The 24,121-nt window shown below is 49.9% G+C and overlaps 1 protein-coding gene and 1 long non-coding RNA gene across 3 annotated transcripts; both read right to left on the bottom strand.

Moving 5' to 3' along the window:
- Window positions 1–866: 866 nt before the first annotated feature.
- On the bottom strand, window positions 867–23,976 carry ARHGAP30 (Rho GTPase activating protein 30). 2 transcript variants are annotated; one of them, XM_003937966.4, is made up of 12 exons: window positions 23,547–23,976; window positions 13,930–14,032; window positions 10,720–10,864; window positions 9,107–9,189; window positions 8,849–8,956; window positions 7,447–7,574; window positions 6,817–6,988; window positions 6,631–6,734; window positions 6,478–6,555; window positions 5,560–5,961; window positions 3,679–3,947; window positions 867–3,589 (listed from the first exon to the last, which is right to left on the bottom strand). In XM_003937966.4, exons 1-12 carry the CDS (start codon window positions 23,641–23,643, stop codon window positions 1,961–1,963), a joined length of 3,318 nt encoding a protein of 1,105 aa, XP_003938015.1. In that variant the 5' UTR covers window positions 23,644–23,976; the 3' UTR covers window positions 867–1,960. The 2 variants fall into 2 exon arrangements, with proteins under 2 accessions (XP_003938015.1, XP_010346870.1); XM_010348568.3 differs by having other exon boundaries at window positions 3,850–3,947.
- On the bottom strand, window positions 14,371–21,501 carry LOC141582238 (uncharacterized). Its single transcript, XR_012515046.1, has 2 exons — window positions 14,642–21,501; window positions 14,371–14,425 (listed from the first exon to the last, which is right to left on the bottom strand). It is a non-coding gene; the product is annotated as an uncharacterized LOC141582238 (long non-coding RNA).
- Window positions 23,977–24,121: the final 145 nt, after the last annotated feature.

The following is a 24,121-nucleotide window of genomic DNA, read 5'->3' as shown; positions in this document are numbered from 1 at the left end:
GGAGGCCGAGGCGGGTGGATCACAAGGTCGAGAGATCGAGACCAACCTGGTCAACATGGTGAAACCCCGTCTCTACTAAAAATACAAAAAATTAGCTGGGCATGGTGGCGCGTGCCTATAATCCCAGCTACTCGGGAGGCTGAGGCAGGAGAATTGCCTGAACCCAGGAGGCGGAGGTTGCGGTGAGCCGAGATCGCGCCATTGCACTCCAGCCTGGGTAACAAGAGCGAAATAAAAAAAAAAAAAAAAAGATCTGGGTATATTCCTTGTTAATTCGCGTCAGCAATTACTCACCTAAAGACCCCAAGGCTTCTAGCTTTCTAAAGACTCACTTTATGTGACGGGAATCTTGATTCCCATTCTTCTCAATCAAGATCTTTACCCTGAGTGGATTTGGAGTAGTGTGGTATAATAGGAAGAATTCAAACTTGGGGGCCAGGCAAATCCAGGTTTCAAACCCATTTGTGCCACTTCTTACCTCTGAGGTCTTTGACAAACATTTTGACTTAGTTAAGCCTTAGTTTCCTCATGTGTAAATTGGAGATACCAGCACCAACCTTCCAGAATGATGTGGATTAAATAAAATCAAGGACATAGATTCTGTGAGCACAGAATACTTAGCCCAGTTCCTGGCATATAATGAGCATTATGTAAATATAAGTTTCTCTTCCCTATTTCCTGACCACCATGAACCTAGTTCTAGTTTCTAACCACTAGTCTCCATGACAACTGAGGAAGAGCGCCCAAACAGCAAGAAGAAAAAGAATGTTTTGCCAAAGAAAATATAATACCAAAAAAAAAAAAAAGAAAGAAAATATAATACCTATCATCAAAGACTTTAATAAGAATGATGAGACCCCACACTATTTGTAACAATACAGCCTTTATTCTGAGACATTGACCTTCACTTGAGTGGGACCTGTGGCCCCAGCCTGGCTGGAGAAGCAGTTCCAGGGCTCGAGTGACACCATTTCCCTTTCCTGAAATAGGAAGAAGTTATTCCAAAGGAAAAATGAGAGCCCAGAGAGATCTGTACAGGACCTCTCTTGTACATATGACTGGAGGCAGAGGGTGGGGGAGCTGGAGAGGAGTCCAGTCCCTCCAACAAATACTGAGGGCTTCAAAGAGCTTGCTGGACGTTTCTCCTAATCTGGAGCTAAAAGGGTCAGGAGGTATCTAAGGGTCCAAGAACAGAACAGAAATGGGCAACTCTAGAAGTGTTTGTGTATGGAAGGCTCTAACCTGGCCCCGTCCTCCCTGTCTCTACCCTTAGCTTTCATGAAGAGAGATTCATAGCTCAGAGGAAGGGAGGAACTTGACTGGAATTCTCCAGTCTTCACTTTAAGAAACTCTTTTAAGTTTTCTGCCTACCCTATGTTCCCTTTGGCCAATGACTCACTCCCTGGGGACAGGATCTTGTTGACTTTCTTGGGAATCTCCTAAGAGATAAGTGTTTTGCATCTGAGACAAGTTCCGGTAAACCAATCAAGGCAGTGCCTCCCACAGTCAAAAAGAGAAGCTGGAGGGCCAGAGCCTATAGAGTTGGGCAATACAGCTGCTCCAGCTGCAGAAGAGACAGCTAGTCAGGGCCGGGCACAGTGGCTCACACCTGTAATCCTAGCACTTTGGAAGGCTGAGGCAGGTGGATCACCTGAGGTCAGGAGTACAAGACCAGCCTGACCAACATGGAGAAACCCTGCCTCTACTAAAAAATACAAAATTAGTAATCCCAGCTACTCAGGAGACTGAGGCAGGAGAATCACTTGAACCCAGGAGGCGGACGCTGGGGTCAGCTGAGATGGCACCATTGTACTCCAGCCTGGGCCACATGAGCAAAACTCCGTCTTGGGGGGAAAAAAGAGAAAAGACACAGCTAGTCAGGAACCCTGGAGATTCAAAACAACTTACCCAGAGCTCTGTCCTAATCACAAAGTCCCCTTTGCCCAGAGCTCTGTCCTAATCACAGTCCCTCACCCTTCCCAGGGTTAGCCTGTGCTTCAAATGCATACGATCGGCGCTGGGGAGACAACAGGGAGTCAGGGACCTGGTGTTCTCTGGGGGGCAGACTAAGACGACTCCAGGATCCAGACCCTTGTGTGCCTTCAGATGGGAGCTCCAGGCAGCTAACGGGCCGAGGAGAATGGGCAGAGATCATGCTGCAGGGGGAGGTTCTGGGGATGAGGCAGTAGTCTCCACCCTCAGGACAGGTCTGGTTTCGCCGAACTCCCTGAGCCTCAGTCCTTTGGCGGTCCCTGGCTAGGGCCACAGCAGCATCAAAGGAAAGACTGCCCCCATTCCTCCAAGAGGATCGAGAAGGTCGGGACCCCCAAGCCCTTTCTCCAGAAGTCACATCAAGCCGGCCAGGTCTTGGGCTTGGATTTGCAGGTGCCACATGAATCTTGCTACACATTGCACTGGGCATCTTGGCAAACTGTGGTTTGGGGGGCACCACAGGCACAGAGCGGACCTGTTGGACCTGAACCAGAGAGGAAGCTAGACGCATGCCCACGCCACCCAAGCCCAGGGAACAGGGGCATAGATTACAGCCCTCTGGACTGGGCTGCCCCTCAGGCTTCATCTCCTCTGGTTGGGATGACTGTGGGGCTGCCTCTTCCATCTCAGAAGAGTGGGCATTGCCCTCTTTGGCACAGTCAACCTCCAGGGACTCTGAAGGACCTGAACCTTCGGAAAGGGTGCCCTCTTCTAAATAGTCCCCTCCAGTCCTCTGGTCTCCCTCAGCCCCTCCATCCCCATTCTCCCATTCCTTGTTGACTTCCCCTGCTCCTCCTTCAGCTGCTGCTTCTGGGCTTCTGCCGTCTTCACCATCTCCTTGGTCTTTTCGTGCTTCATCATCTCCCTTCCCCCTCTGTTCTTTGTCCTCCTCCTCTCTGACTCCCTCAGCCTTTTGTTTATCTACAACTTCCCATTTCTCCTCAGCAACTTGATCTTCCTGGGCCTCTTGCTCTAGATCACTTCTAGCTTCTACCTGGGCTTCCTCTCCTTGCCCAGCCTCTTCTCTCTCAGTTTCTTTTTCCTTCTCATCTGTATACTGCTCTCCTCCTGGTTCCTCCACACCTTTAGCCTCCACCATATTGTCAGCCTTCTTCTGACCTTTGGACGTCTCTCCCTTGGCCTCTGTCTCTTCCCTACTCCCTTCTCTCAATCTGACCTTTGTCTCTGGGCTTCCCCCAGCCTCTCCTTCATTCTCACTGGCCTTTCCAGCCTCCACCTTGATCTCTGGACTTCCCTCAGCTTCTTCCTGGATGTCTAGTCTGCCTCCAGGCTCAGCCTCCTTGTCCTCCCCAACTGCCCAGCATGCTTGCTCTTCCTCAGTCTGTCCCGGATCCTGCCTTCCACATTCTGCTGCCTCTTCCTCCAGACTCGATGCACCTTCCCAGATTGGGGATTTAGGTCCCAGAAGGGGACTTAGGTCATCATAGGCACTCAGGAAGACTTCCTCCCCATTTTCCTCCACAACTTCAGCCCTGGGGCCAACAGAGTCCAGGGAACAGCAGCTAGGAGCTAAGACAAACTGTGCCTCATCCAGAGACAGGTCATCCAGGGGCGGCTCCACAGAGAACTCCTCCACCTGTAGGCACAGCATTGTGGCTCAGGATCAGGAGGCCCTGTCCACCCTTGACTCCATGCCACCCCCAAACCCAACACAGCTCTCCTTACCTGAGGCCCAACTCCCAGGAGCTCCTCCAGGTAGCCCATCCCAGGGTCGTCCTCCCCAGGGGAGAAGGCTGCTCCTGCTGCTTCTGCCTGGGCCACCTCCCCATCCTCTGCCCCCACCCACTCAGGTTCTGAGCTGCTTGAATCCTCTAGGAAGGAGAAGGAGTCCTGCACCTCCTGGGACAGGGAGTCCTCCAGGGCAGGAGCCAAGTTGTCTGGGCCTGAGTCTTCCAGGGGACCTGGGGCTGCTGGACTTGCTTCTGACTTCTCATCTGTTGGGGGAGAAGTAGTCCCAGGAATACAAAGGTCAAGCCCCGACCCTTTTAAATGTGGGTCCTCCTAGCATTGCTATGGGACCCAGCACTCCCAGCATAGCTACTCTGCGTGACTGATCCTCTCAGAACAATATCCCTTATTACTGGCTTGCTACCTTTTTGGTTTTTTTTTTTTTTGTTTTGTTTTTTTTTGTTTTTTTTTTTTTTGAGACGGAGTTTCGCTCTTGTTACCCAGGCTGGAGTGCAATGGCGCGATCTCGGCTCACCGCAACCTCCGCCTCCTGGGTTCAGGCAATTCTCCTGCCTCAGCCTCCGGAGTAGCTGGGATTACAGGCACGCGCCACCATGCCCAGCTAATTTTTTGTATTTTTAGTAGAGACAGGGTTTCACCATGTGACCAGGATGGTCTCGATCTCTTGACCTCGTGATCCACCCGCCTCGGCCTCCCAGAGTGCTGGGATTATAGGCTTGAGCCACCGCGCCCGGCCCGGCTTGCTACCTTAATTGAGCCCCTATGAGGTGCCAAGCACTGTGCTATCCATTTTACAATGCATTGTCTTATTTTTTCCTCCAAACTATTATGTGGGGTATTGTCCCCATTTTATATATCAGGAAACTGAGGCTCAGAGAGATTAAACAGTTTGTCTAAGGTCATGTAACTAATATGCAACACAGCCAAAATTTGAACCCAAGTTTACTTAACTCTATAGCCCATGTTCTTACCCACTATCCTATCCTGCCTCAGGACTTCTCATGAGTGACACTTCAGGAACTGGAGTCAGAGCAAGGATCAGATCCCAGCTCTGCTACTTCTACCTAAATCAATAGCAAATTGATAACCTAAGTGTCAGGTCTCAGTTTCCACTGCTGTAACAGAAAAATAACAATACCTACGACATAAAATTATGAGGAAATGAAACAAGCTAATTCCTGCAATCACAGCACTTGATTTTTGAGACAGAGTTTTACTCTTGTTGCTCAGGCTGGAGTGCAGTGGCATAATCTCAGCTCACTGCAACCTCCACCTCCCGAATTCAAACAGTTCTCCTGCCCTTGCCTCCCGAGCAGCTGGGACCACAGGCACCCACCACCATGCCCAGCCAATTTTTTGCGTGTTTGGTAGAGACAGGGTTTCGCCATGTTGGGCAGGCTGGTCTCGAACTCCGGACCTCAGGTGATTTGCCTGCCTCGGCCTCCCAAAGTGCTGGGATTACAGGCGTGAGCCACTGTGCCCAGCCAGTACTTAATAAACTCTTGATAAATGTTAGCTGATAGTATTGATTTACTATTATCATTACCCATCCATCTATTATATATTCCCACACTTGTCCTTAGTAATCCCTGCTGTATGTGTCTGACACAGCCCCCATTCTTGAGTACATCAGTGCTCTGAAGGCTGCTAGAGATCTCCTCTCCATAGATTTCACGTATCCTGGTAATACTACTGGATTTCTGCAACCCTGAATCTAGAGAGGCAGCTGAAGGTAACCACCCCAAAGTCCAAGGACTGAGGCCTCTGCCCTTTCTAGGGTGAATCTTCCAGCATCACAGCTTCAGCCTGGGGTTCTAGTCCCCTTTCCCAGTCTTGTTCAATCTTTTGGGTCCTCACCTGGGGGGCCAGGGCCAAGGCCAGGGCCAGGGCCAGGGCCAGAGGCAGGGCTTGGCCGGTGCTGCAGAGCAGGGCACTCGAGGCCACGGGTGAGCCTGGCCAAGGAAACGTTGGAGATGATGTTTGGGGGCACACTGAGGATGGAGGTGATGTGTAGCGGGAGGTTGACATTGTAGGGGTCTGAGATGTGGACCCCAGCACAGCGCTCTGCACGGCTGCTGCCCCCAGCCCGGATGGCTGACCGCCCAGCTCGGGGTGTGCCTGGCTCAGAGTTTGTGCCACCCAGTGCTTCTGCCTCAGGCTCCTGTTCACCCTCTGGTGTCTCTATAGAATCGTTCTCCAAGCTCTCAGGCAGCAATGGGCTTGGCCGGGGACTGCCGGGCCCCACCAGCCCCTCTGGCTCTGTGGAGGAAAGAGAAGACCAGGTAGGCAGTGGCCTAAACTCCAAGGGCAAGGGGTCTAGACATCTCAAGAAGGTTCTGGAGAATGCTTTCTGCTTTCTCAGGCCTGAGAGCAAGGACAGACTGGAAGGTACCAGGCCCAGCTTCTTTTGATCACTACTACAAACTCTCCACCCGGCCAGTAGGTCAGAGATCACCCCACCTTCACATACCTAGGGAACTCCCTCCCTTCCCTGCAAATACAGTCACTGGCTGTCATCACCACCGCCACCACCACACAGCCATGCTGTCCCTTCCCATACGAACACTCATCAACAAACCCATAGATTAGACAATGAGCTCACCATTGTAAATATAGCATTCAGTACCGTGGCTGGCATATAAGAGGCACTCGTTAAATATTTTTGAAATGATTGAACACAGTTGGCCACATGTACACACACACATGCACACACAGGCCCGTACTGGTCACATAGCACACACACGTACGTATGCAGACATGCACCCCCATACTCACCGTCGCTGGCCCCAGCCGCAGCACTCAGTGAGTCCATGCTTTTGGCTGGCCGAAGTGTCCCCTTACTGGATTTATCCTCTGTAAGACAGGGCTGTGGGTAGAGCCAGGGCCTGTGCACCCTCAGCAGAGCTCCCCCAATGTCCCCAGACTTACCCCGGTCCTCAGCTCCCCGTGGAAGTTTACGCTTTGTCTCATGGCCAGAGCGACCTAGATTGAAGATAGACCTCCACTTTCTGACTTTCAGAGACCCCTTTCTCCTACAGAGAACGGAGGGGCATAATTGGAGGTTGGAACGTGGTGGTCAGCGCAGGGGAGGAGGGCCCGGGAAGGAGGCCTTACTTGTGCTCGGCAATCTCAATGATAGTGTGGTAGGGCCGAATCTGTGGGGGTCCATCACCAGCCTGCAGAATGCTAGGCAGGTGGTAAGGCAGGGGCCTGGGCATAAGGTCTTCAGGACTGCCTGATGCCCGGGTCCCTGGAAGTGATCGCCATCCACTCTCCACCTCACCACCTGGGAACAGAAAAGGAATTGGCCAGCCAGGAACAGGGCCAAGAGAGGGGTCTCAGGCACCCAATCCTTCATCACCCCTCACCAACTGCCAGGTTGGGATACACCAACACCCCTAAAGACAGTGCCTCTATGTCCATCACCTCAAAAGAGTGTCCTCATAGACAAAGAGGGCCAGGAGATCCCAGGATATTGGTCCTGTGGGCTGGGAGTGGGTATGAGCTATCACTAGCCTTGGGAGCCAGGATGGTGACTCAGAGGTCAAGCTATGCCCTGGACTGGCAGCAGAAGTGATCTGCTCAAGTCCTGACTGCACCAATATCTCCCCAGGGTTCTCTCCATGTCACCACCACCAACATCCCGGTATGAGACTCAGCTGAACTAGGTGACCTTCAAGGCTCTCTGTAAGTGACTTGACTCCCCAGATAGTGGGATATTAGGAGGGCAGGAAGGACACTGACCAGAAAGAGCAGCACCCCCGAAGAGCTGGTCCACGTGTGTAAGGATGAACTCCACGACGATGGACTGCACCCGCACCTCCATGAAGGCTGCTGTCCCATTGAAGCCCGAGGCCTCTATGTCCTTAGACCTGTGGAGATGGACAATTCTTCTCCCCCTCAGCCCCACCATACTTCCCAATCCAGATTCTCCCTGAAAATACCTTTCTCTCTCTCTCTCTCTCTCTCTATCTCTCGCTCTCTCTCTCTCTCATGACCTTAACCCCATTTCCACCTCTTAAACTGTATGCATAATTCTTCCAATTCTCAAATGCCACTTGAAGACTTCCAGGAAGGAAGCCTTCTTGGACAGCCTTCTCAGGGTTAATCTCTGTTTCCTTTGCACACCAGGGTGTCTTGTTTATAATAATTTTTTTTTTTTTTTGAGACGGAGTTTCGCTCTTGTGACCCAGGCTGGAGTGCGATGGCGTGATGTCGGCTCACCGCAACCTCCGCCTCCTGGGTTCAGGCAATTCTCCTGCCTCAGCCTCCTGAGTAGCTGGGATTACAGGCACGCGCCACCATGCCCAGCTAATTTTTTTGTATTTTTAGTAGAGACAGGGTTTCACCATGTTGACCAGGATGGTCTCGATCTCTTGACCTCGTGATCCACCCGCCTCGGCCTCCCAAAGTGCTGGGATTACAGGCGTGAGCCACCGCGCCCGGCTATAATAAATTTTATAATGAATTAGAGGACGACCTAGTCTGTCTTGCACCACTACAGTGAGTGATATGCCAGCCAGTTCTCCAACAGACTGCAAGATGTTTTGCTCAAAAAACATTTGACATAGGGCCAGGCACAGTGGCTCACACCTGTAATCCTAGCACTTGCACAGGGAGGAGGTGGGTGGATCACTTGAGGTCAGGAGTTCAAGATCAGCCTGGCCAACGTGGTAAAACCCCGTCTCTCTACTAAAAATACAAAAATTAGCCAGCTGTGGTGGCTCATGCCTGTAATCCCAGCCACTTAGGAGGCTGAGGTGCCAGAATCCTTTGAATTCAGGAAGCGGAGATTGTAGTGAGTTGAGACTACGCCACTGCTCTCCAGCCTGGGCAACAGAGCAAGACTCTGTCTCAAAAACAAAAAAAATTGGCATGAAACTATTATGTTCTAGTCCCTGAGCTCAGTGACACACTGTAGGAAAACACAAAAGTCCTGCCCTTTGGGGACTTTATTTGATCGCAGAGACGGAGCTAAAATGGGTGGGCCCCACCTGAGTCAATCTCAAAATTTCTTTCTTCACCAGGCTTTGTGAGCCCCTACCCTTCTCCAGTGTATCCACGCAGTCGCACCTCAATCTGGGCGCAGCCTCCCAGAGGCACGTATCTCACAGGATCCCCACACACTGATCACACATGCACCTACCTCAGCAGATTGGGAGCCCACACGATGGCCAGGTTACGAGCATGCATGTTGGTCTGGGCACTGAACGAGGCCATGTGCACCAAGTGCCTCATGAGGAACTCCAGGGTCCTGCAGAAAGCGGGGGCACGGATCACACAGGGAATGCCCAGGGTAGGCATTAGGACTAGGACCTGGGAGCCAGTAGGACCCCCTTAAGGCTCCAGGCAGAGAGTGAATGAGTTGTCTCAGGTTGCTGGGCAGATGTGGAACCCCACATACTTGTAGTTGGGGACGGGGAGTTCTTGAAGCACCTCTAGGATCTTGACCAAGCGCTCAGGTTCCAGTTGCACTGCTACAGCCTCCTGATTGACAAGGGTGCAAGAAGCAGGAGTCAGTGACCCAGCAATGCCCCTGCTTACTCACCAGAGCTCCTAACCAAGTTCTCAGGAACAGTGTGCACTGGGACTCTGTGCTCCTCTGGCCTACATCATCTGAGGTGCACTGACAGAGAAAGCTCAGAATTTGGGGCCCAGAAAGATGCTGGCTGAATTTTGGTTATGCCACGTCATAGCTTTTGTGACCTTGACAACTCGTTGCCTTACCATCCTCCATTCGTAGAGCTCTGGTACTCAGCTACTTCAGTGGTGCCACCTGTGGGTGCCCCAGGGACTGCAGAGTTGTTTCATTGTGTCCAGGAAGGCCATTCCCCACCCCAACCTAGCTGGTGTGGACTGAGCAGGGTGCTGCTAGCATTCAGGGTCTCTCAGTGCTGTTGTGCTAAATAAAGCACAACTTATTTTTAAAGTGTTACTCAATTCAAGATAGCATATTTTTCACGTGTTTTCACATTTAAAAGATGTTCAGGCTGGGCACAGTGGCTCACACCTATAACCCCAGCACTTTGGAAAGCTAAGGTGGGAGGATTTCTTAAGCTCAGGAGTTTGAGACCAGCCTAGGCAACACAGCAAGACCTTGTCTCTACTGAATTTTAAAAATCAGCCAGGCATGATGGTGCACGCCTGTAGTCCCATCTGCTCAGGAGGCTGAGGTAGGAGGATCACTTGAGCTGGGGAGATTGAGGTTACAGTGAGCTGTGATCACACGATTGCACTCCAGCCTGGGTAACAGAAGGAGACCCTGTCAAGAAAACAAAAAACAGGCCGGGCACGGTGGCTTACACCTGTAATCACAGCACTTTGAGAGGCCGAGGTGGGTGGATCACCTGAGGTCAGGGGTTTGAAATTAGCCTGGCCAACATGGTGAAACACTGTGTCCATCAAAAATACAAAAAATTAGCCAGGCATCATGGCAGGTGCTTGTAATCCCAGCTACACAGGAGGCTGAGGCAGAATTGCTTGAAGCTGGGAAGCGGAGTCTGCAGTGAGCCAAGATCCCACCACGGCACTCCAGCCTGGGTGACAGAGTGAGACTCCATTTCAAAATAAAGAAAAAAAAAAAAAAAAAAAAAGATGTTCACTACACAATTACAGTGAATGGAGGGGCATCCTTGAAAAAACTTGACTTCTAAAATGTATTCTCATTCTTTTAAGCGTAGGGAAGTTCCGGTCTACATGATTTCCAAGGGCCTTCCAGCTACAACAATCTGCCTCTGCCTCCCCAAGTCTCGTCACTGTGCTGTGTGCAATCTGCAGACCTTAGGAGAAGGGCATAGCAGAGGGAAGATGAAGAGAAGAGGGATTGATGGAGGAGGACAGAGGTCGTAGGGGCTGGGATATTTGGCCAGGAGGGGTCTTTTCCCCAGTAAAGACTTTCTGTGGTCTCTGTCATTCAGGATCGCTAGGACTCTGGCTGGTATGTGACACGCCTTAGAAGTCAAAACCAGACTGTCCACCCCTGAGCCCTGTCTTCCACCCCCCTGCCTCTCAACTCACGGCAAACTTGTCATAGAGCCGGTAAGTGAGCAGGGGATCTGGCAGTTCTCTGAAATAAGCCTTGCACAGCGAGGAGACGCAGTGAATGTCCTGGAGGTAAACATCCCGCCGCAGGTCTGGCTTCCGCTCTGCCTCAAATTCCTGCCTGGGTAGGTGCAGTGTGGTCAGGAGTGGTAAGGGTTGGGATAATGTGGGGCAGGCGTCCCCAAACTTTTTACACAGGGGGCCAGTTTACTGTCCCTCAGACCGTTGGAGGGCCGCCACATACCGTGCTCCTCTGACCACCAATGAAAGAGGTGCCCCTTCCTGAAGTGTGGCGGGGGGCCGGATAAATGGCCTCAGGGGCCCGCAAGCGGCCCGGGGGCCCTAGTTTGGGGACGCCTGATGTGGGGTGAGGTGGGAGCTGTAGAGATGGGTCCCGGCACCGTCATGGGTCAACATGTGTGGGACTTGGAAGGAGAATGTTGGGACAAATACGCATATGAGCCATATGTGTATGTATAAGGTATTGCATATGTTGACATGCAGATGTGAATGTGAGGATGCATACATGTGCAGATAAGTGGATTTATGCATGAACAGGGATATGTTAGGGATATGTTAGAGATAATGTGTAGCAATACAAGGGCTTGTAAGAGTCAATAGGGGATGATCCTAAGTCTGTGTCACTGGGTACATGTAAAAGTGGGTGGATGTAACTCTTAGAAAGAAACGTAAGTGTAAGCCTTTAAGGCCTAGGATTAGGCAACAGTTTCTTAGATTTGACACTAAAAGCACAAGCGAACAAAACAATGGATACATTGAACGTTAAAATTTAAAACATTTGTATGTCAAAAGACCCTGTTAAAAGAGTGAAGACAACCCATAAAATGGGAGTAAGTATTTGCAAACTGTTTATCTGATTGAGGGTATACTATTCAGAATGTATAAAGAACTCTTTTTTCTTTTTAAGTACGGGTACACTTAAAAAGAACTCCTATAATTCAATGATTAGAAAGACAAATAAGCCACTTTTTTTTTCTTTTTATTTTGAGACAGAGTCTTGCTCTGTCTCCCAGGCTGGAGTGCAGTGGTACGATCTCGGCTCACTGCAGCCTCCGCCTTCTGGGTTCAAGTGATTCTCCTCCCTCAGCCTCTTGAGTAGCTGGGACTACAGGTGTGCACCACCATGCCCAGCTAAACAAATAAGCCAAATTTTTATACGGGTAAAGTCGGCACCATAGGAAAGGGAGAAAAAAATGGGCAAAGGATTTGAATAAACATTACTGTTGCTCCAAAGAAGATATGCAAGCAGCCAATAAGCACAGGAAAAGATGTTCAACACCATTACCTATTACAGAAATGCAAATATAGGCTAGGGGAGGTGGTTCATGCCTGTAATCCCAACTACTCGGAAGGCTAAGGTCAGAGGATTAAGCCTACGAGGTAGAGTCTGCAGTGAAGCATGGCCGTGCCACAGCACTCTAGATTAGGTGACAGAGTGAGACCCAGTCTCAAAAAAAAAAAAAAAAAAAAAAAAAGAAGAAGCTGGGCACAGTGGCTCACGCTTGTAATCCCAGTACTTTGGGAGGCCAAGGTGGGCAGATCACGAGGTCAAGAGATCAAGACCAGCCTGGCCAACATGGTGAATCTCCATCTCTCTACTAAAAACGCAAAAATTAGCTGGGTGTGGTGGCAGGCGCCTGTAGTCCCAGCTACTCAGGAGGCTGAGGCAGGAGAATCGCTTGAACCCTGGAGGCAGAACTTGCACTGAGCCGAGATCACGCCACTGCACTCCAACCTGGCAACAGAGTGACACTCTGTCTCAAAAAAAAAAAAAAAAAAGAAAAGAAAAGAACAAAAGTAACTCAAATATAAATCACATTGAAATACTAGTTTACATTTACAGGAATGGCTACAATAAAAAAGATAGGCCAGGCATGGTGGCTCACACCTGTAATCCCAGCACTTTGGGAGGCCGAGGCAGGAGAATGGCTTAAACCCAGGAGCCAGAGCCTGCAGTGAGCTGAGATCTCGCCACTCCACTCCAGCTTGGGCAGCAGAGTAAGAATCCATCTTTAAAAAAAAAAAAGATACGTAGGCCAGGTCATGGTGGCTCATGCCTGAAATCTCAGCACTTGGGAGGCTAAAGCAGGTGGATCACTTGAGGTCATGAGGGCAAGACCAGCCTGGCCAACATAGTGAAACTCCGTCTCTACTAAAGATGCAAAAATTAGTCAGGTGTGATGGCACATGCCTGTAGCCCCAGCTATTCAGGAGGCTGGGCAGAAGAACAACTTGAACCCAGGAGGCAGAGGCTGCAGTGAGCCAAGGTCGCAGCACTGCACTACAGCCTGGGCAACAGAGCAAGACTCCATCTCAAAATATATATATATATTGAAAAAAAAATATTAAGACCAATCTGGTCAACATAGTGAAACCACATTTCTACTAAAAATACAAAAATTAGGCAGGCATGGTGGTATGAACCATCAAAAAAGAAAATGACCTGGAATTAGATTGTAGTGATGATTACATATCATCACAATCTGAAGTATACATCCTATGTGAATATACTAAAAACAACTGAATTTCTTTTTTTTTTTTTTTTGAGATGGAGTCTTGCTCTGTCACCCAGGTTGGAGTGCAGTGGCACAATCTTGGCTCACTGCAACCTCCGCTTCCCAGGTTCAAGCAATTCTCCTGCCTCAGCCTCCTGAGTGGCTGGAATTATGGATGCATACTACCACACCCAGCCAATTTTTGTATTTTTAGCAGAGATGGGGTTTCACATGTTGGTCAGGCTGGTCTCGAACTCCTGACCTTGCGATCCACTTGCCTCAGCCTCCCAAAGTGCTGGGATTACAGGTGTGAACCACCACTCTCAGCCTGAATTATACATTTTTTAAATGGTGAATTTTGTGATATGTTAATTATATCTAAGTTTTTTTCTTTTAAAGCTGAGTGTGTTTGGGGATGGTGTATGTGAAAGCAGAGTGTGTGTGTGTGTGTGTGTGTGTGCACGCACGTCCAAATTGGGGGAGTGCCCATGGTCTCCACCTTTTTTCGAGGAGTTGTTAGAGCACCTCCCTAGGACCTTATCTAGCCTCTGTGTTTCCTTCTCCCCACTGCCTGTCACTCCCCCTGTCTGCTGTCGTTGGTAACCCTTACTATGACCTTCTGGCTCCCTGGCCTCCTGGTCACAGAGCCCTCCTGCTCTGTTTGACTCACCGAAGCTTCTGGATGTTGGAGGAGACCCCTGAGAGGCGGTAGATCCCATCCACCACTCCATACTCCTCCACAAATTCTGCACAGCTCTTTAGCACCTGTGGCACTGGGAACACAGACGGGGCAGAGACACCAAAATCAGAAGATCTGGGAGGTCAGAGACTGCAGTGAGTCTGAGAAATGAAAGCATCAGAGAAGGGGATTTGGGGAGACCATGGGCAAAGCGCATGGAATAAAAACTCGTTAGAAACATTCCTACAGGTCATCAGCTCCACCCTGCCAACCCATCTACAGTATCTCTGCTTAGCGGATCCTAAAGGTCCTGGGAGCTCACTGCCTCTCCAAACTACCCAATCAGCCCTTTGTTAGGAAGTTCCTTTTTTTTTTTTTTTTTTTTTTTTTTGGTGACATGGCTGTGCACATGTAAGAAAGTTCTGCTATTACTTTTGTTTGTTTGTTTGTTTGTTTTTTAAGATGGGGTTTCACCGTGTTGGTCAGGCTGGTCTTGAACTCCTGACCTCAGGTGATCTGCCCGCCTCGGCCTCCAAAGTGCTTGGATTACAGGCGTGAGCCACTGCGCCCGGCCAGTTCTGCCATTGTTAAAGTGAAATTTGTCAGGCTGGGTGCAGTGACTCACACCTGTAATCCCAGCACTTTGGGAGGCTGAGGCAGGTGAATTGCGTGAGCCCAGGATTTCAAGACCAGCCTGAGTAACATGGTGAAACTCTGTCTCTACAAAACAAAAACAAAAACATGAAAGGGGTGTAGTGGTGCACACCTGTAGTTCCAGCTATTCAGGAGGCTGAGGTGGGAGGATCACCTGAACCCAGGAGGCAAGGGCTGCAGGAAGCCACACTCTGGCCTGCTGGGTGACAGAGTGAGAACCTATCTCAAAAGAAAGAAAGAAAGAAAACAAAAAGAAAGAAATTTGTCTCTCTTGGGCTGGGTGTGGTAGGTCACGCCTGTTATCCCAGAACTTTGGGAGGCCAAGGCAGGTGGATCACGTGAGGTCAGGAGTTCAAGACCAGCCTGACCAACATGGTAGAACTCTGTCTCTACTAAAAATACAAGAAATTAGGCAGGCATGGTGGTGTGCACTTGTAATCCCAGCTACTTGGGAAGCTGAGGCAAGAGAATCGCTTGAACCCAGGAGGCAGAGGTTGCAGTGAGTGGAGATCGCGCCATTGCACTCCAGCTTGAGCAACAAGAACAAAACTCCATCTCAAAAAAAAAAAAATACAAAATCTACCTGGCGTGGATAGCCTGAGGTCAAGAGTTTGAGACCAGCTTGACCTACATGGTGAAACATCACCTCTACTAAAAATACAAAAACTACCTAGGTGTGGTGGCATGTGCCTGTAATCCCAGCTATTTGGGAGGCTGAGGCAGGAGAATCACTTGAACCAGAGAGGTGGAGGTTGCAGTGAGCTGAGATCATGCCACTGCACTCCAATCTGGGCAACAAGAGTGAAACTTTATCTCAAAAAAAAAAAAAAAAGAAAGAAAGAAAAGAAAAAGGAAAGAAAATTTGTCTGTAATTACTAGTTACTTTATTTTTTTGTTTGTTTTTTTGTTTGTTTGTTTGTTTTTGTTTTTTTTTTTTTGAGACGGAGTTTCGCTCTTGTTACCCAGGCTGGAGTGCAATGGCGCGATCTTGGCTCACCGCAACCTCCGCCTCCTGGGTTCAGGCAATTCTCCTGTCTCGGCCTCCTGAGTAGCTGGGATTACAGGCACGCGCCACCATGCCCAGCTAATTTTTTGTATTTTTAGTAGAGACGGGGTCTCACTATGTTGACCAGGATGGTCTCGATCTCTTGACCTCGTGATCCACCCGCCTCGGCCTCCCAAAGTGCTGGGATTACAGGCTTGAGCCACCGCGCCCGGCCTTATTTTATTTTTTTTAAGATGGGGTTTCACCATGTTGGTCAGGCTGGTCTTGAACTCCCAACCTCAGGTGATCCGGCCCCCTTGGCCTCCAAAGTGCTTGGATTACTGGTGTGAGCCACCACGCCCAGCCTATTACTAGTTATTTTTAAAGGGGCAACAATCTGGTTGGTAGGGGAGGCAGAGTCAAGGACTTATCTTTTATTTATTTATTTTTTTTTTTTTTTGAGATGGAATCTCACTCTGTCGCCTGGGCTGGAGTTTGATGGCACGATCTTGGCTCACTGCAACCTCCTCAATTCACTTGCCTCAGTCTCCCGAGTAGCTGGGATTACAGGTGCCCACCACGCCTGGCTAATTTGGTATTTTTAGTGCAGACAGGGTTTCTCCATGTTGGTCAGACTGGTCTCAAACTCCTGACTTGGTGATTTGCCTGCCTCAGCCTCCCAAAGTGCCAGATTACCAGCATAAGCTACTGCTCAGCCAAGGATTTATCTTAAAAGGGCATTTACATAACACTGTACATAAAGTGAAGGAACATTAGTTGTCCCAATCGAAATGGAACAGGACTGTTGAGGATTATTTTAAAACACACCCTCTGGTATGAAAGCTCAGCTCATGGCTGTTAGTTCTTTGTTGTTGTTGTTGTTGTTGTTGTTGCAGGTTTTGTTTGTTTGTTTTTTGAGATGGAGCCTCACTCTGGAGTGCCCAGACTGGAGTGCAGTGGCACAATCTTGGCTTATTGCAACCTCCACCTCCTGGTTCAAGCAATTCTCCTGCCTCAGCCTCCCAAGTATCTGGGATTACAGACACGTGCCACCACGCCCAGCTAATTTTTGTATTTTTGGTAGAGACAGCATTTCATCATGTTGGCCAGGCTAGTCTTGAACTCCTGACCTGAGGTGATCCTCCCAAAGTGCTGGGATTACAGGCATGAGCCACCACACCTGGACTGCTTTATATATGTCTATCATTTAATCTTAAAAATTAGATAATCTGGCCGGGCGCGGTGGCTCACGCCTGTAATCCCAGCACTTTGGGAGGCTGAGGCGGGTGGATCACGAGGTCAAGAGATCGAGACCATCCTGGTCAACATGGTGAAACCCCGTCTCTACTAAAAATACAAAAAAAATTAGCTGGGCATGGTGGCACGTGCCTGTAATCCCAGCTACTCAGGAGGCTGAGGCAGGAGAATTGCCTGAACCCAGGAGGCGGAGGTTGCAGTGAGCCGAGATCGCGCCATTGCACTCCAGCCTGGGTAACAAGAGCGAAACTCCGTCTCAAAAAAAAAAAAAAAAAAAATTAGATAATCTGGATGACAGAGCCATGGCAATATAAACAAGAAAATCTGAAAACAAAACAAAACAAAACCTTAAAAATTAGATATTCTAGTCCCCATTTTACAGAAAAGAAAACTGAGGGTCGAAGAAGTACTGAGTGCCCAGCAGCACCCAGCTAGAGCCAGAACTCAAATCAAGGGTACAACAAGCTGTACTCTTTCCCAATCCCGGCCTCCCTCCTGTTACTAGACTGTAAGCTTCTTAAGGACAAAATCTAAGTGTGATCCATCTTGTTATTCCTTATATTTTCTGACATGATAGACCCTCAGAAACTAGGTCAGGCAAGGTGGTTCACACCTGTAATTCCAGCACTTTGGGAGATCAAGGCAGGAGGATCACCTGAGGCCAAGAGTTCGAGATCAGCCTGGCCAATATGGTGAAACCCCATCTCTACTAAAAATACAAAAATTAGCCAGGTGTGGAGGCACATGCCTGTAATTCTAGCTACTGGGGGGCTGAGGCAGGAGAATTGCTTGAACCCGGGAGGTGGAGACTGCCGTGAGCCAAGATCGTGCCACTGCACTCCAGCTTCAGTGACAGAGCAAGACTTGGTCTTAAAACAAAAACAAAAACAAAACAAAACAAAAATGTGTATTGAATCCCATTTCCACAAGGCTACATAGTTATCTTCTAAAGCACTTCTCTACTTTAGATTTTTGGCCTCGAATACACCCGACTCTGCCCCACCTTAATCCTCATTGCTTACCTTAAAGACACAAAATAAAAGAGAGACTCCTCAGCCTGGTATATAAGGCCCTTCACAAACCAGGTCCAGACACCATTCCAGCCACAGCGCCAGACAATTCCTTGACAAATCCTATAATCCAGCCCTTTGCTAGTCCATAAACGAGCCTTGGTACCATTACTCATATTATTCCCTTGCCTGGAATTACCCTCTGTGCATTTCTGTGCATTTCTTAAAATAGCTCTTAGGCCAGGCATGGTGGCTCACACCTATAATTCCAACACTTTGGGAGGTCGAGGGGGGCAGATCACTTGAGGTCTAGAGTTCAAGACCAGCCTGGCCAGCATGGCAAAACCCCATCTCTACTAAAAATACAAAATTAGCCTGGAATGGTGGCGTGCATCTGTAGTCCCAGCTACTTGGATGGCTGAGGCAGGAGAATCGATTGAACCTGGGAGGTAGTGGTTGCAGTGAGCTGAGATTGCACCAGTGCACTCCAGCCTGGGTAACAGAGTGAGACTCCCTCTCACAAACAAAAAACAAACAAAAATCGTATCTTAAACATAACCACCAATTCTAACCCTTTTTCTTCTATCTATATTATAGTTCACCAGTCTTTTGTTCACAGCTGTATTATAGCACCTCATGCAATCTGTTAGGATTAGTTTATTTTGTATTTATACCTCCTAACATGTAATAACATCCTCCCAGCATCTAGTACAGTGTTGAAACAGAGCAGGTGCTCAGTCAATGTTTGTTAAATGACTCTGAATTAATCAGTCAATTATGAGAATCAATAACATCCCTTGGAGATTTAAAGGAGAATATTGCCAATCACAGAACATTGGGTCCTATTAACTAGGACCCATCAGAGGAATTCCTCTCACATATCAGCATCAGAAAAAGCTGGGTTTCGCATGGGAGCTGGAGCCTGTAATCCCAATACTTTGGGAGGCCAAGGTGGGTAGATCATTTGAGGCCAGGATCATTTGTTACCAGCCTGGGTAACAGCAAGACCTCATCTCTACAAAAAATAAAAAATCAGTAGGATGTGGTTGCTCATGCCTGTAGTGCCAGCTACTCGGGAGGCTAAAGCAGGAGGATTGCTTGAGCCTAGGAGTTTGAGGCAGCAGTGAGTGATGATGACACCATTGTACTCCAGAGTGGGCAACAGAGTGAGACTGTGAAAGAAGGAAAGGGAAGGGAAGGAAAAGAAAAAGAAAAGGCTGTGTTTCTCCTAAGCCAGGGATCCCCAAACTACAGCCTGTGGGCCGCATGCAGCCCCCTGAGGCCATTTATCCGGCCCCCCGCCACACTTCAGGAAGGGGCACCTCTTTCATTGGTGGTCAGTGAGAGGAGCACAGTATGTGGCGGCCCTCCAACGGTCTGAGGGACAGTGAACTGGCCCCCTGTGTAAAAAGTTTGGGGACGCCTGTCCTAAGCCATCTATTTTTTTTCTTATGGGCCGCATGAGTCTTGCACTTGATTATGTTTGTTTGTTTATTTGTTTGTTTATTTTGGATCAGAGTCTTGCTCTGGGTGGGTTCAAGCAACTCTGGTCCCTCAGCCTCCTGAGTAGCTGGGACTACAGGCACACACCACCATGCCTGGCTCATTTTTATATCTTTTAGTAGAGATGGAGTCTCACCGTATTGACCAGGCTGGTCTCGAACTCCTGACCAAAATCACTGCGACTGCAGGTATGAGCCACCACACGTGGCCTATGTTTACCTCTTTAACCACTAGGAAGCTCAGAGCCCACCTCTAAGAACCAAAGAGCCATGTAATATGCATTGCTGGGTGCTGATCTTTCTTTTCCTCTTATTTTTCCTTCAACCCAATTCCTCAATTAAGCTTTTGTAAAGTTTTGGGTTTGGGAAGTCATCCCAAGCTCTTTGTTGAATAAAGTAAGACAGAAATGTGGAATGAATAAAATAATAAATTCATCAGCCCCAATCTTTCTTTTTTTTTTTAAACAGAGTTTTCCTCTTGTTGCCCAGGCTGGAGTGCGATGTCAAGATCTGAGCCTACTGCAACCATGTGCCACCACGCCTGGCTAATTTTGAATTTTTAGTAGAGAGAGGGTTTCTCTATGTCTGGTCTCAAACTCCTGATCTCAGGTGATTCGCCCACCTTGGCCTCCCAAAGTGCAGGGATTACGGGTGTGAGCCACGGCACCTGGCCCTTTTCTCTTTCTTTTTTTTGAGATGAAGTATCAATTTGTTGCCCAGGCTGCAATGCAGTGGTGCAATCTTGGCTCACTGCAGCCTCAGTCTCCCGAGTAGCTGGGACTACAGGCGAACACCACCATTCCCAGCCAATTTTTGTATTTTTAGTAGAGACGGGGTCTCACCATGTTGGCCAGGCTGGTCTCGAACTCGTGACCTCAAGTGATCCACCTGCCTTGGCCTCCCAAAGTGCTGGGATTACAGGCGTGAGCCACTGGCCCTGGCCAATCACAATCTTTCAAGTCTCCTCATACAACATGGCTTCCAAACTCTTCATCTTCCTGCACACCACAGCCAGGAGTTGGGTGGGATTATGGAAGCATCTAGTGTGAAAAATTTAAGGAAGCACTTATTCCCAGGGCCACACAAATGCCAACAGTACCCATGCCTGGTCTTGAGTACGTTCTTAAGAATGCACCTGTAATCCCAGCATTTTGGGTGGCTGAGGTATGTGAATCACCTAAGCTCAGGAGTTTGAGACCAGCCTGACTAAATGGCAAAACCCTGTTTCTACTAAAAACACAAAACTTAGCCAGGCATGGTGGCGCACGCCTGTAGTCCTGGCTACTCAGGCAGCTGAGGCAGGGAGAATTGCTTGAACGTGGGAGGTAAAGGTTGCAGGGAGCCAAGATTGTGCCACTGCAATCCAGCTTTGATGACAGAGCAAGACTCCATCTAAAAAAAAAAAAAAAAAAAAAAGGCACCTAGAGCACTTGTAGGACCCTGAAAGTGAATGCTTCCTTAAATTTTGCACCCTAGTCACCTCTCTTGCCTGTCCCCAGTCTCAGCCCTACAGTTCACCATCAATCCTTTCAGTACCCGCTCCCATTTTCTAGGATCCCGCTGACCTCAGGTTTCCAGTACTGAATGCAGAGATGGGGACAGGCCCTCCTTGTTTGAGCTGCTGCTGTACTCTTGGGTGCCTAATGCTAAGCCCACTCTTTTGACTCATAGTCTGCTGTCACCTAAACCACTAGGTTTTTGTCACATGAGGAGCATCCAAACCAGGTCTTCTCCATCCTGCCCTTCTCTGTTGATTTTGAATTTTTTTTTTTTTTTTTTTTTTGAGACGGAGTTTCGCTCTCGTTACCCAGGCTGGAGTGCAATGGCGCGATCTCAGCTCACCGCAACCTCCGCTTCCTGGGTTCAGGCAATTCTCCTGCCTCAGCCTCCTGAGTAGCTGGGATTACAGGCACGCGCCACCATGCCCAGCTAATTTTTTGTATTTTTAGTAGAGACGGGGTTTCACCATGTTGACCAGGATGGTCTCGATCTCTTGACCTCGTGATCTACCCGCCTCGGCCTCCCAAAGTGCTGGGATTACAGACATGAGCCACCGCGCCCGGCCTTCTCTGTTGATTTTGAACCTCCAGAGTCCTTTAAAGAGGACACTCAAGAGCCTAAGGAATCACAGCCACAGAGGAACTGGGTCAAGGAGACGGGGGGGGGGGGGGGGGGAGAGACCACAGGGTCACAGAGATGGGGGAGTTAGGGAGCTAGAGATCAGAGAGATAACATGAGAGATAAAGGCTACAGACAGGGTTAGAGGGTTGAAGTCAAAGGGAGGGAGACATGAGGAAATGCGGGCAGGCTCAGGAAGGAGGGCCCAAAGCTTAGGGACCTGGAGAATTAGAACTATCTGAACAATTCATCAAAGATTAGGAAAAGAAAGAACTCAGTACACATAGGGTGTAGGGAAGGAAGAGACCCACGTGGGGGCAACGAGCTGGAGAGAGGGTTGAGATGGAGCAAGGTTGTGAGGATGGGGGAGACCAAGACGATCAGGGAGGGTAAAATAACTGGAAACACAGATCTCCTTGCTTTCATTTTTCTGTGGCTATTGGGTTAAAGAGAACCATCACCAGCCTCTCCCCATCCTTCCTTTCACTTTCTACCCCTCTGTACCGGGAAGACCTGGGGGATAGGGAAGCGGCCACCACTGCTATTTTGGTGCCCAACATCACCCCACCCTTGGGCTCAGGTGAGATTCTAGTCCCCTGCTCTGAGATTCAGCTAGGATCAGGGGACTAGATGTCTGTCCCCTCTAGAGAGCGTGCCCCTTCCCTGCTGGGAATGCAGGCAGAGGCTGGTCTGGCTGCGGGTTCAGTATTTCAAGATAGGGATGGTTGGTGGACCACAGGAAAGGGCAGTACCAAGAAAGGCTGAACTGAGGGTTTGCCTTGAGCTGGGAGGACCACATCTCCAATTAAATCTCATGGTCCTTGGCCAAGAATCATAGCTCTTGAGAGGAGTCCCTTAGAGAGGAGTAAGCCCTGTGCACTGATGGCTGTGCCACCTCCACTCTGCCCACTGCGAAGAGGAAGGCTCAGAGAAGTTTGCTTCAGCCGCTTCACATTCTTCCCTGGGGTTTGGGCTTTCCCTTAACCAAGGCTAATGGGGATACGGGTCCTCTCGCGGGAGGAGAAAAGGGGAAGGAGGGGTGCAGGGGTGGAGCTAAGAGCAGGAAATGATCTGGGAACCACCATCACCCTCCCTCCACTGCAAGCACCACAGCCCAGAGCAGAGGAGGGCACAAAGAGGAAATGACAGATTGGGGTGGGGTGGGATGGGATGGAGTGGGGAAAGAATTGTGCCCTTCTCTAGGAGGAGCTTGAAGTGCCAAAAACAAGCTGGGCTGGGCAGCCAGGATACCTGGGTTCGATTTCAAATCGAATTAAGAAATGATTTTGAGTGGCTGCTCCATGCCGGGCCCTGCTGTGAACCCGATATTGTCCCTGGTCCTTCTGGCTTCAGAGCCCACTCCAAGGTAACCCAGGGAGGGAGCTAGGTAAGCTCCACAGACAGCTCCACACCCACCCTCCTTTGCACCCTGCACCTCCAGCTTCAAGCCAGGCCTCACGCTTTCTTTCGTTCTTCCCCATTTCAGCAGCTTCTCCCCTTGGCCCCCACTTTGAGCTTGTTTCTCTTTTGCACAGGGAGAACAAGAGAATCACAGAGACTGGGGAAGAAGGCTGTTTCCAGCCCCACATCTTCCCCTGCAACCCAGCGAGGCTGCAATGGGAACAGAGCCCATGACCTCGTCCCTGGGTGTTCTCCAGCTAGGAAACCCCCTGCTTCAAGGGCCATCCTGAGACCCTTCTGGGGCCCTTCCCTGTCTCCTTTCATTCAGATCGCTGCCCTTTCAGCCACTCCCCTCCTGACCCTGCTGCCTCACCCTCCCTCTCCTGTTCCCAGTCACCTGCCCGCTGTTTCATCCACCCTGGGTTTCCAATCTCTCCATCCTCCCCCTCACTGCTCCCTGGGTGCTCACATTCTCATCCCCTCATCCACCCATCCTCAGAAAGTTACACAAGGCAGCCACCCTTCCTGTCTTGCCTGCTTACTGTTCTCTTGAATGGCGACCCCAGGCCACTGCCCCTTCCCTAGGAGCAATTCGAAGCTGATTCTGCCCCTCAGGCTGGATCGGGCTGCAGACGCTCAGTGCCTCCCAACCCACCCACAGCAGCTGAGCAGCCTCCTTACCCTCCTGGCCTGAGTGCTGCAGGTGCTCCTGCAAGTCGCACCCAAACACCCGCTCCTTGGAGCTGCCCTTCTTCTTTCCTTTCTGCCGAGACTTCATGGCCAGAGCCCCAGGGCACTGGCCCGATTACCTCTATCCCCCAAGACCTGCTCCCTACCAGAACCCCATGGGATCCCAGCCAGCTGCTGGGCTTGGCCCGGCCCCAGGGGGGCAGGGCTCCCAACTGGGGGTGGAGGGTGGCCTGGGCAACGGGCAGCAGCTCCTGCCTCTGGGGTTCTGGCCACACGGAAGTGGCTGTTGAAGAGGAAGCTGCCAGGACCCTGGCAAGAAACTGTGTCCTGTGTCTCGTGGCCCAGCCTGGCACTCGCCCTTCTTGCCCCGCTCAGCTTTTGGGGGCAGGAAGCAGTGCAGCTCCTTAACCCACTTCCTGTTAGAGCATCTTTGCAACCACAGGGTGGGGGAGGTAGCTGACATTCACATCCTCACCCATTGCTTGGACTTCATTCATTGGTCAGGGGAGGTGATGTCAGAGCCCTGGGGTGGGGTGATGGTGTCTGGGGTGTGAGCAGGTGACCGA

The sequence above is a fragment of the Saimiri boliviensis genome, chromosome 19 (assembly GCF_048565385.1).
Source record: "Saimiri boliviensis isolate mSaiBol1 chromosome 19, mSaiBol1.pri, whole genome shotgun sequence".
Classification (NCBI taxonomy): Eukaryota; Metazoa; Chordata; class Mammalia; order Primates; family Cebidae; genus Saimiri; species Saimiri boliviensis.
This window is presented reverse-complemented; position numbering and strand designations above follow the sequence as displayed.

Bases quoted from the DNA above. Each gene is read 5' to 3' on its own strand.
- ARHGAP30 (XM_003937966.4), bottom strand. From the start codon at position 23,643: ATGAAGTCTCGGCAGAAAGGAAAGAAGAAGGGCAGCTCCAAGGAGCGG. The intron at 7,575-8,848 runs GTAGGTGCATGT...CCATCTCCACAG, and splicing joins TGGGCTCCCAATCTGCTGAG to GTCTAAGGACATAGAGGCCT. The intron at 3,590-3,678 runs GTAAGGAGAGCT...CTGTGCCTACAG, and splicing joins TCCTGGGAGTTGGGCCTCAG to GTGGAGGAGTTCTCTGTGGA.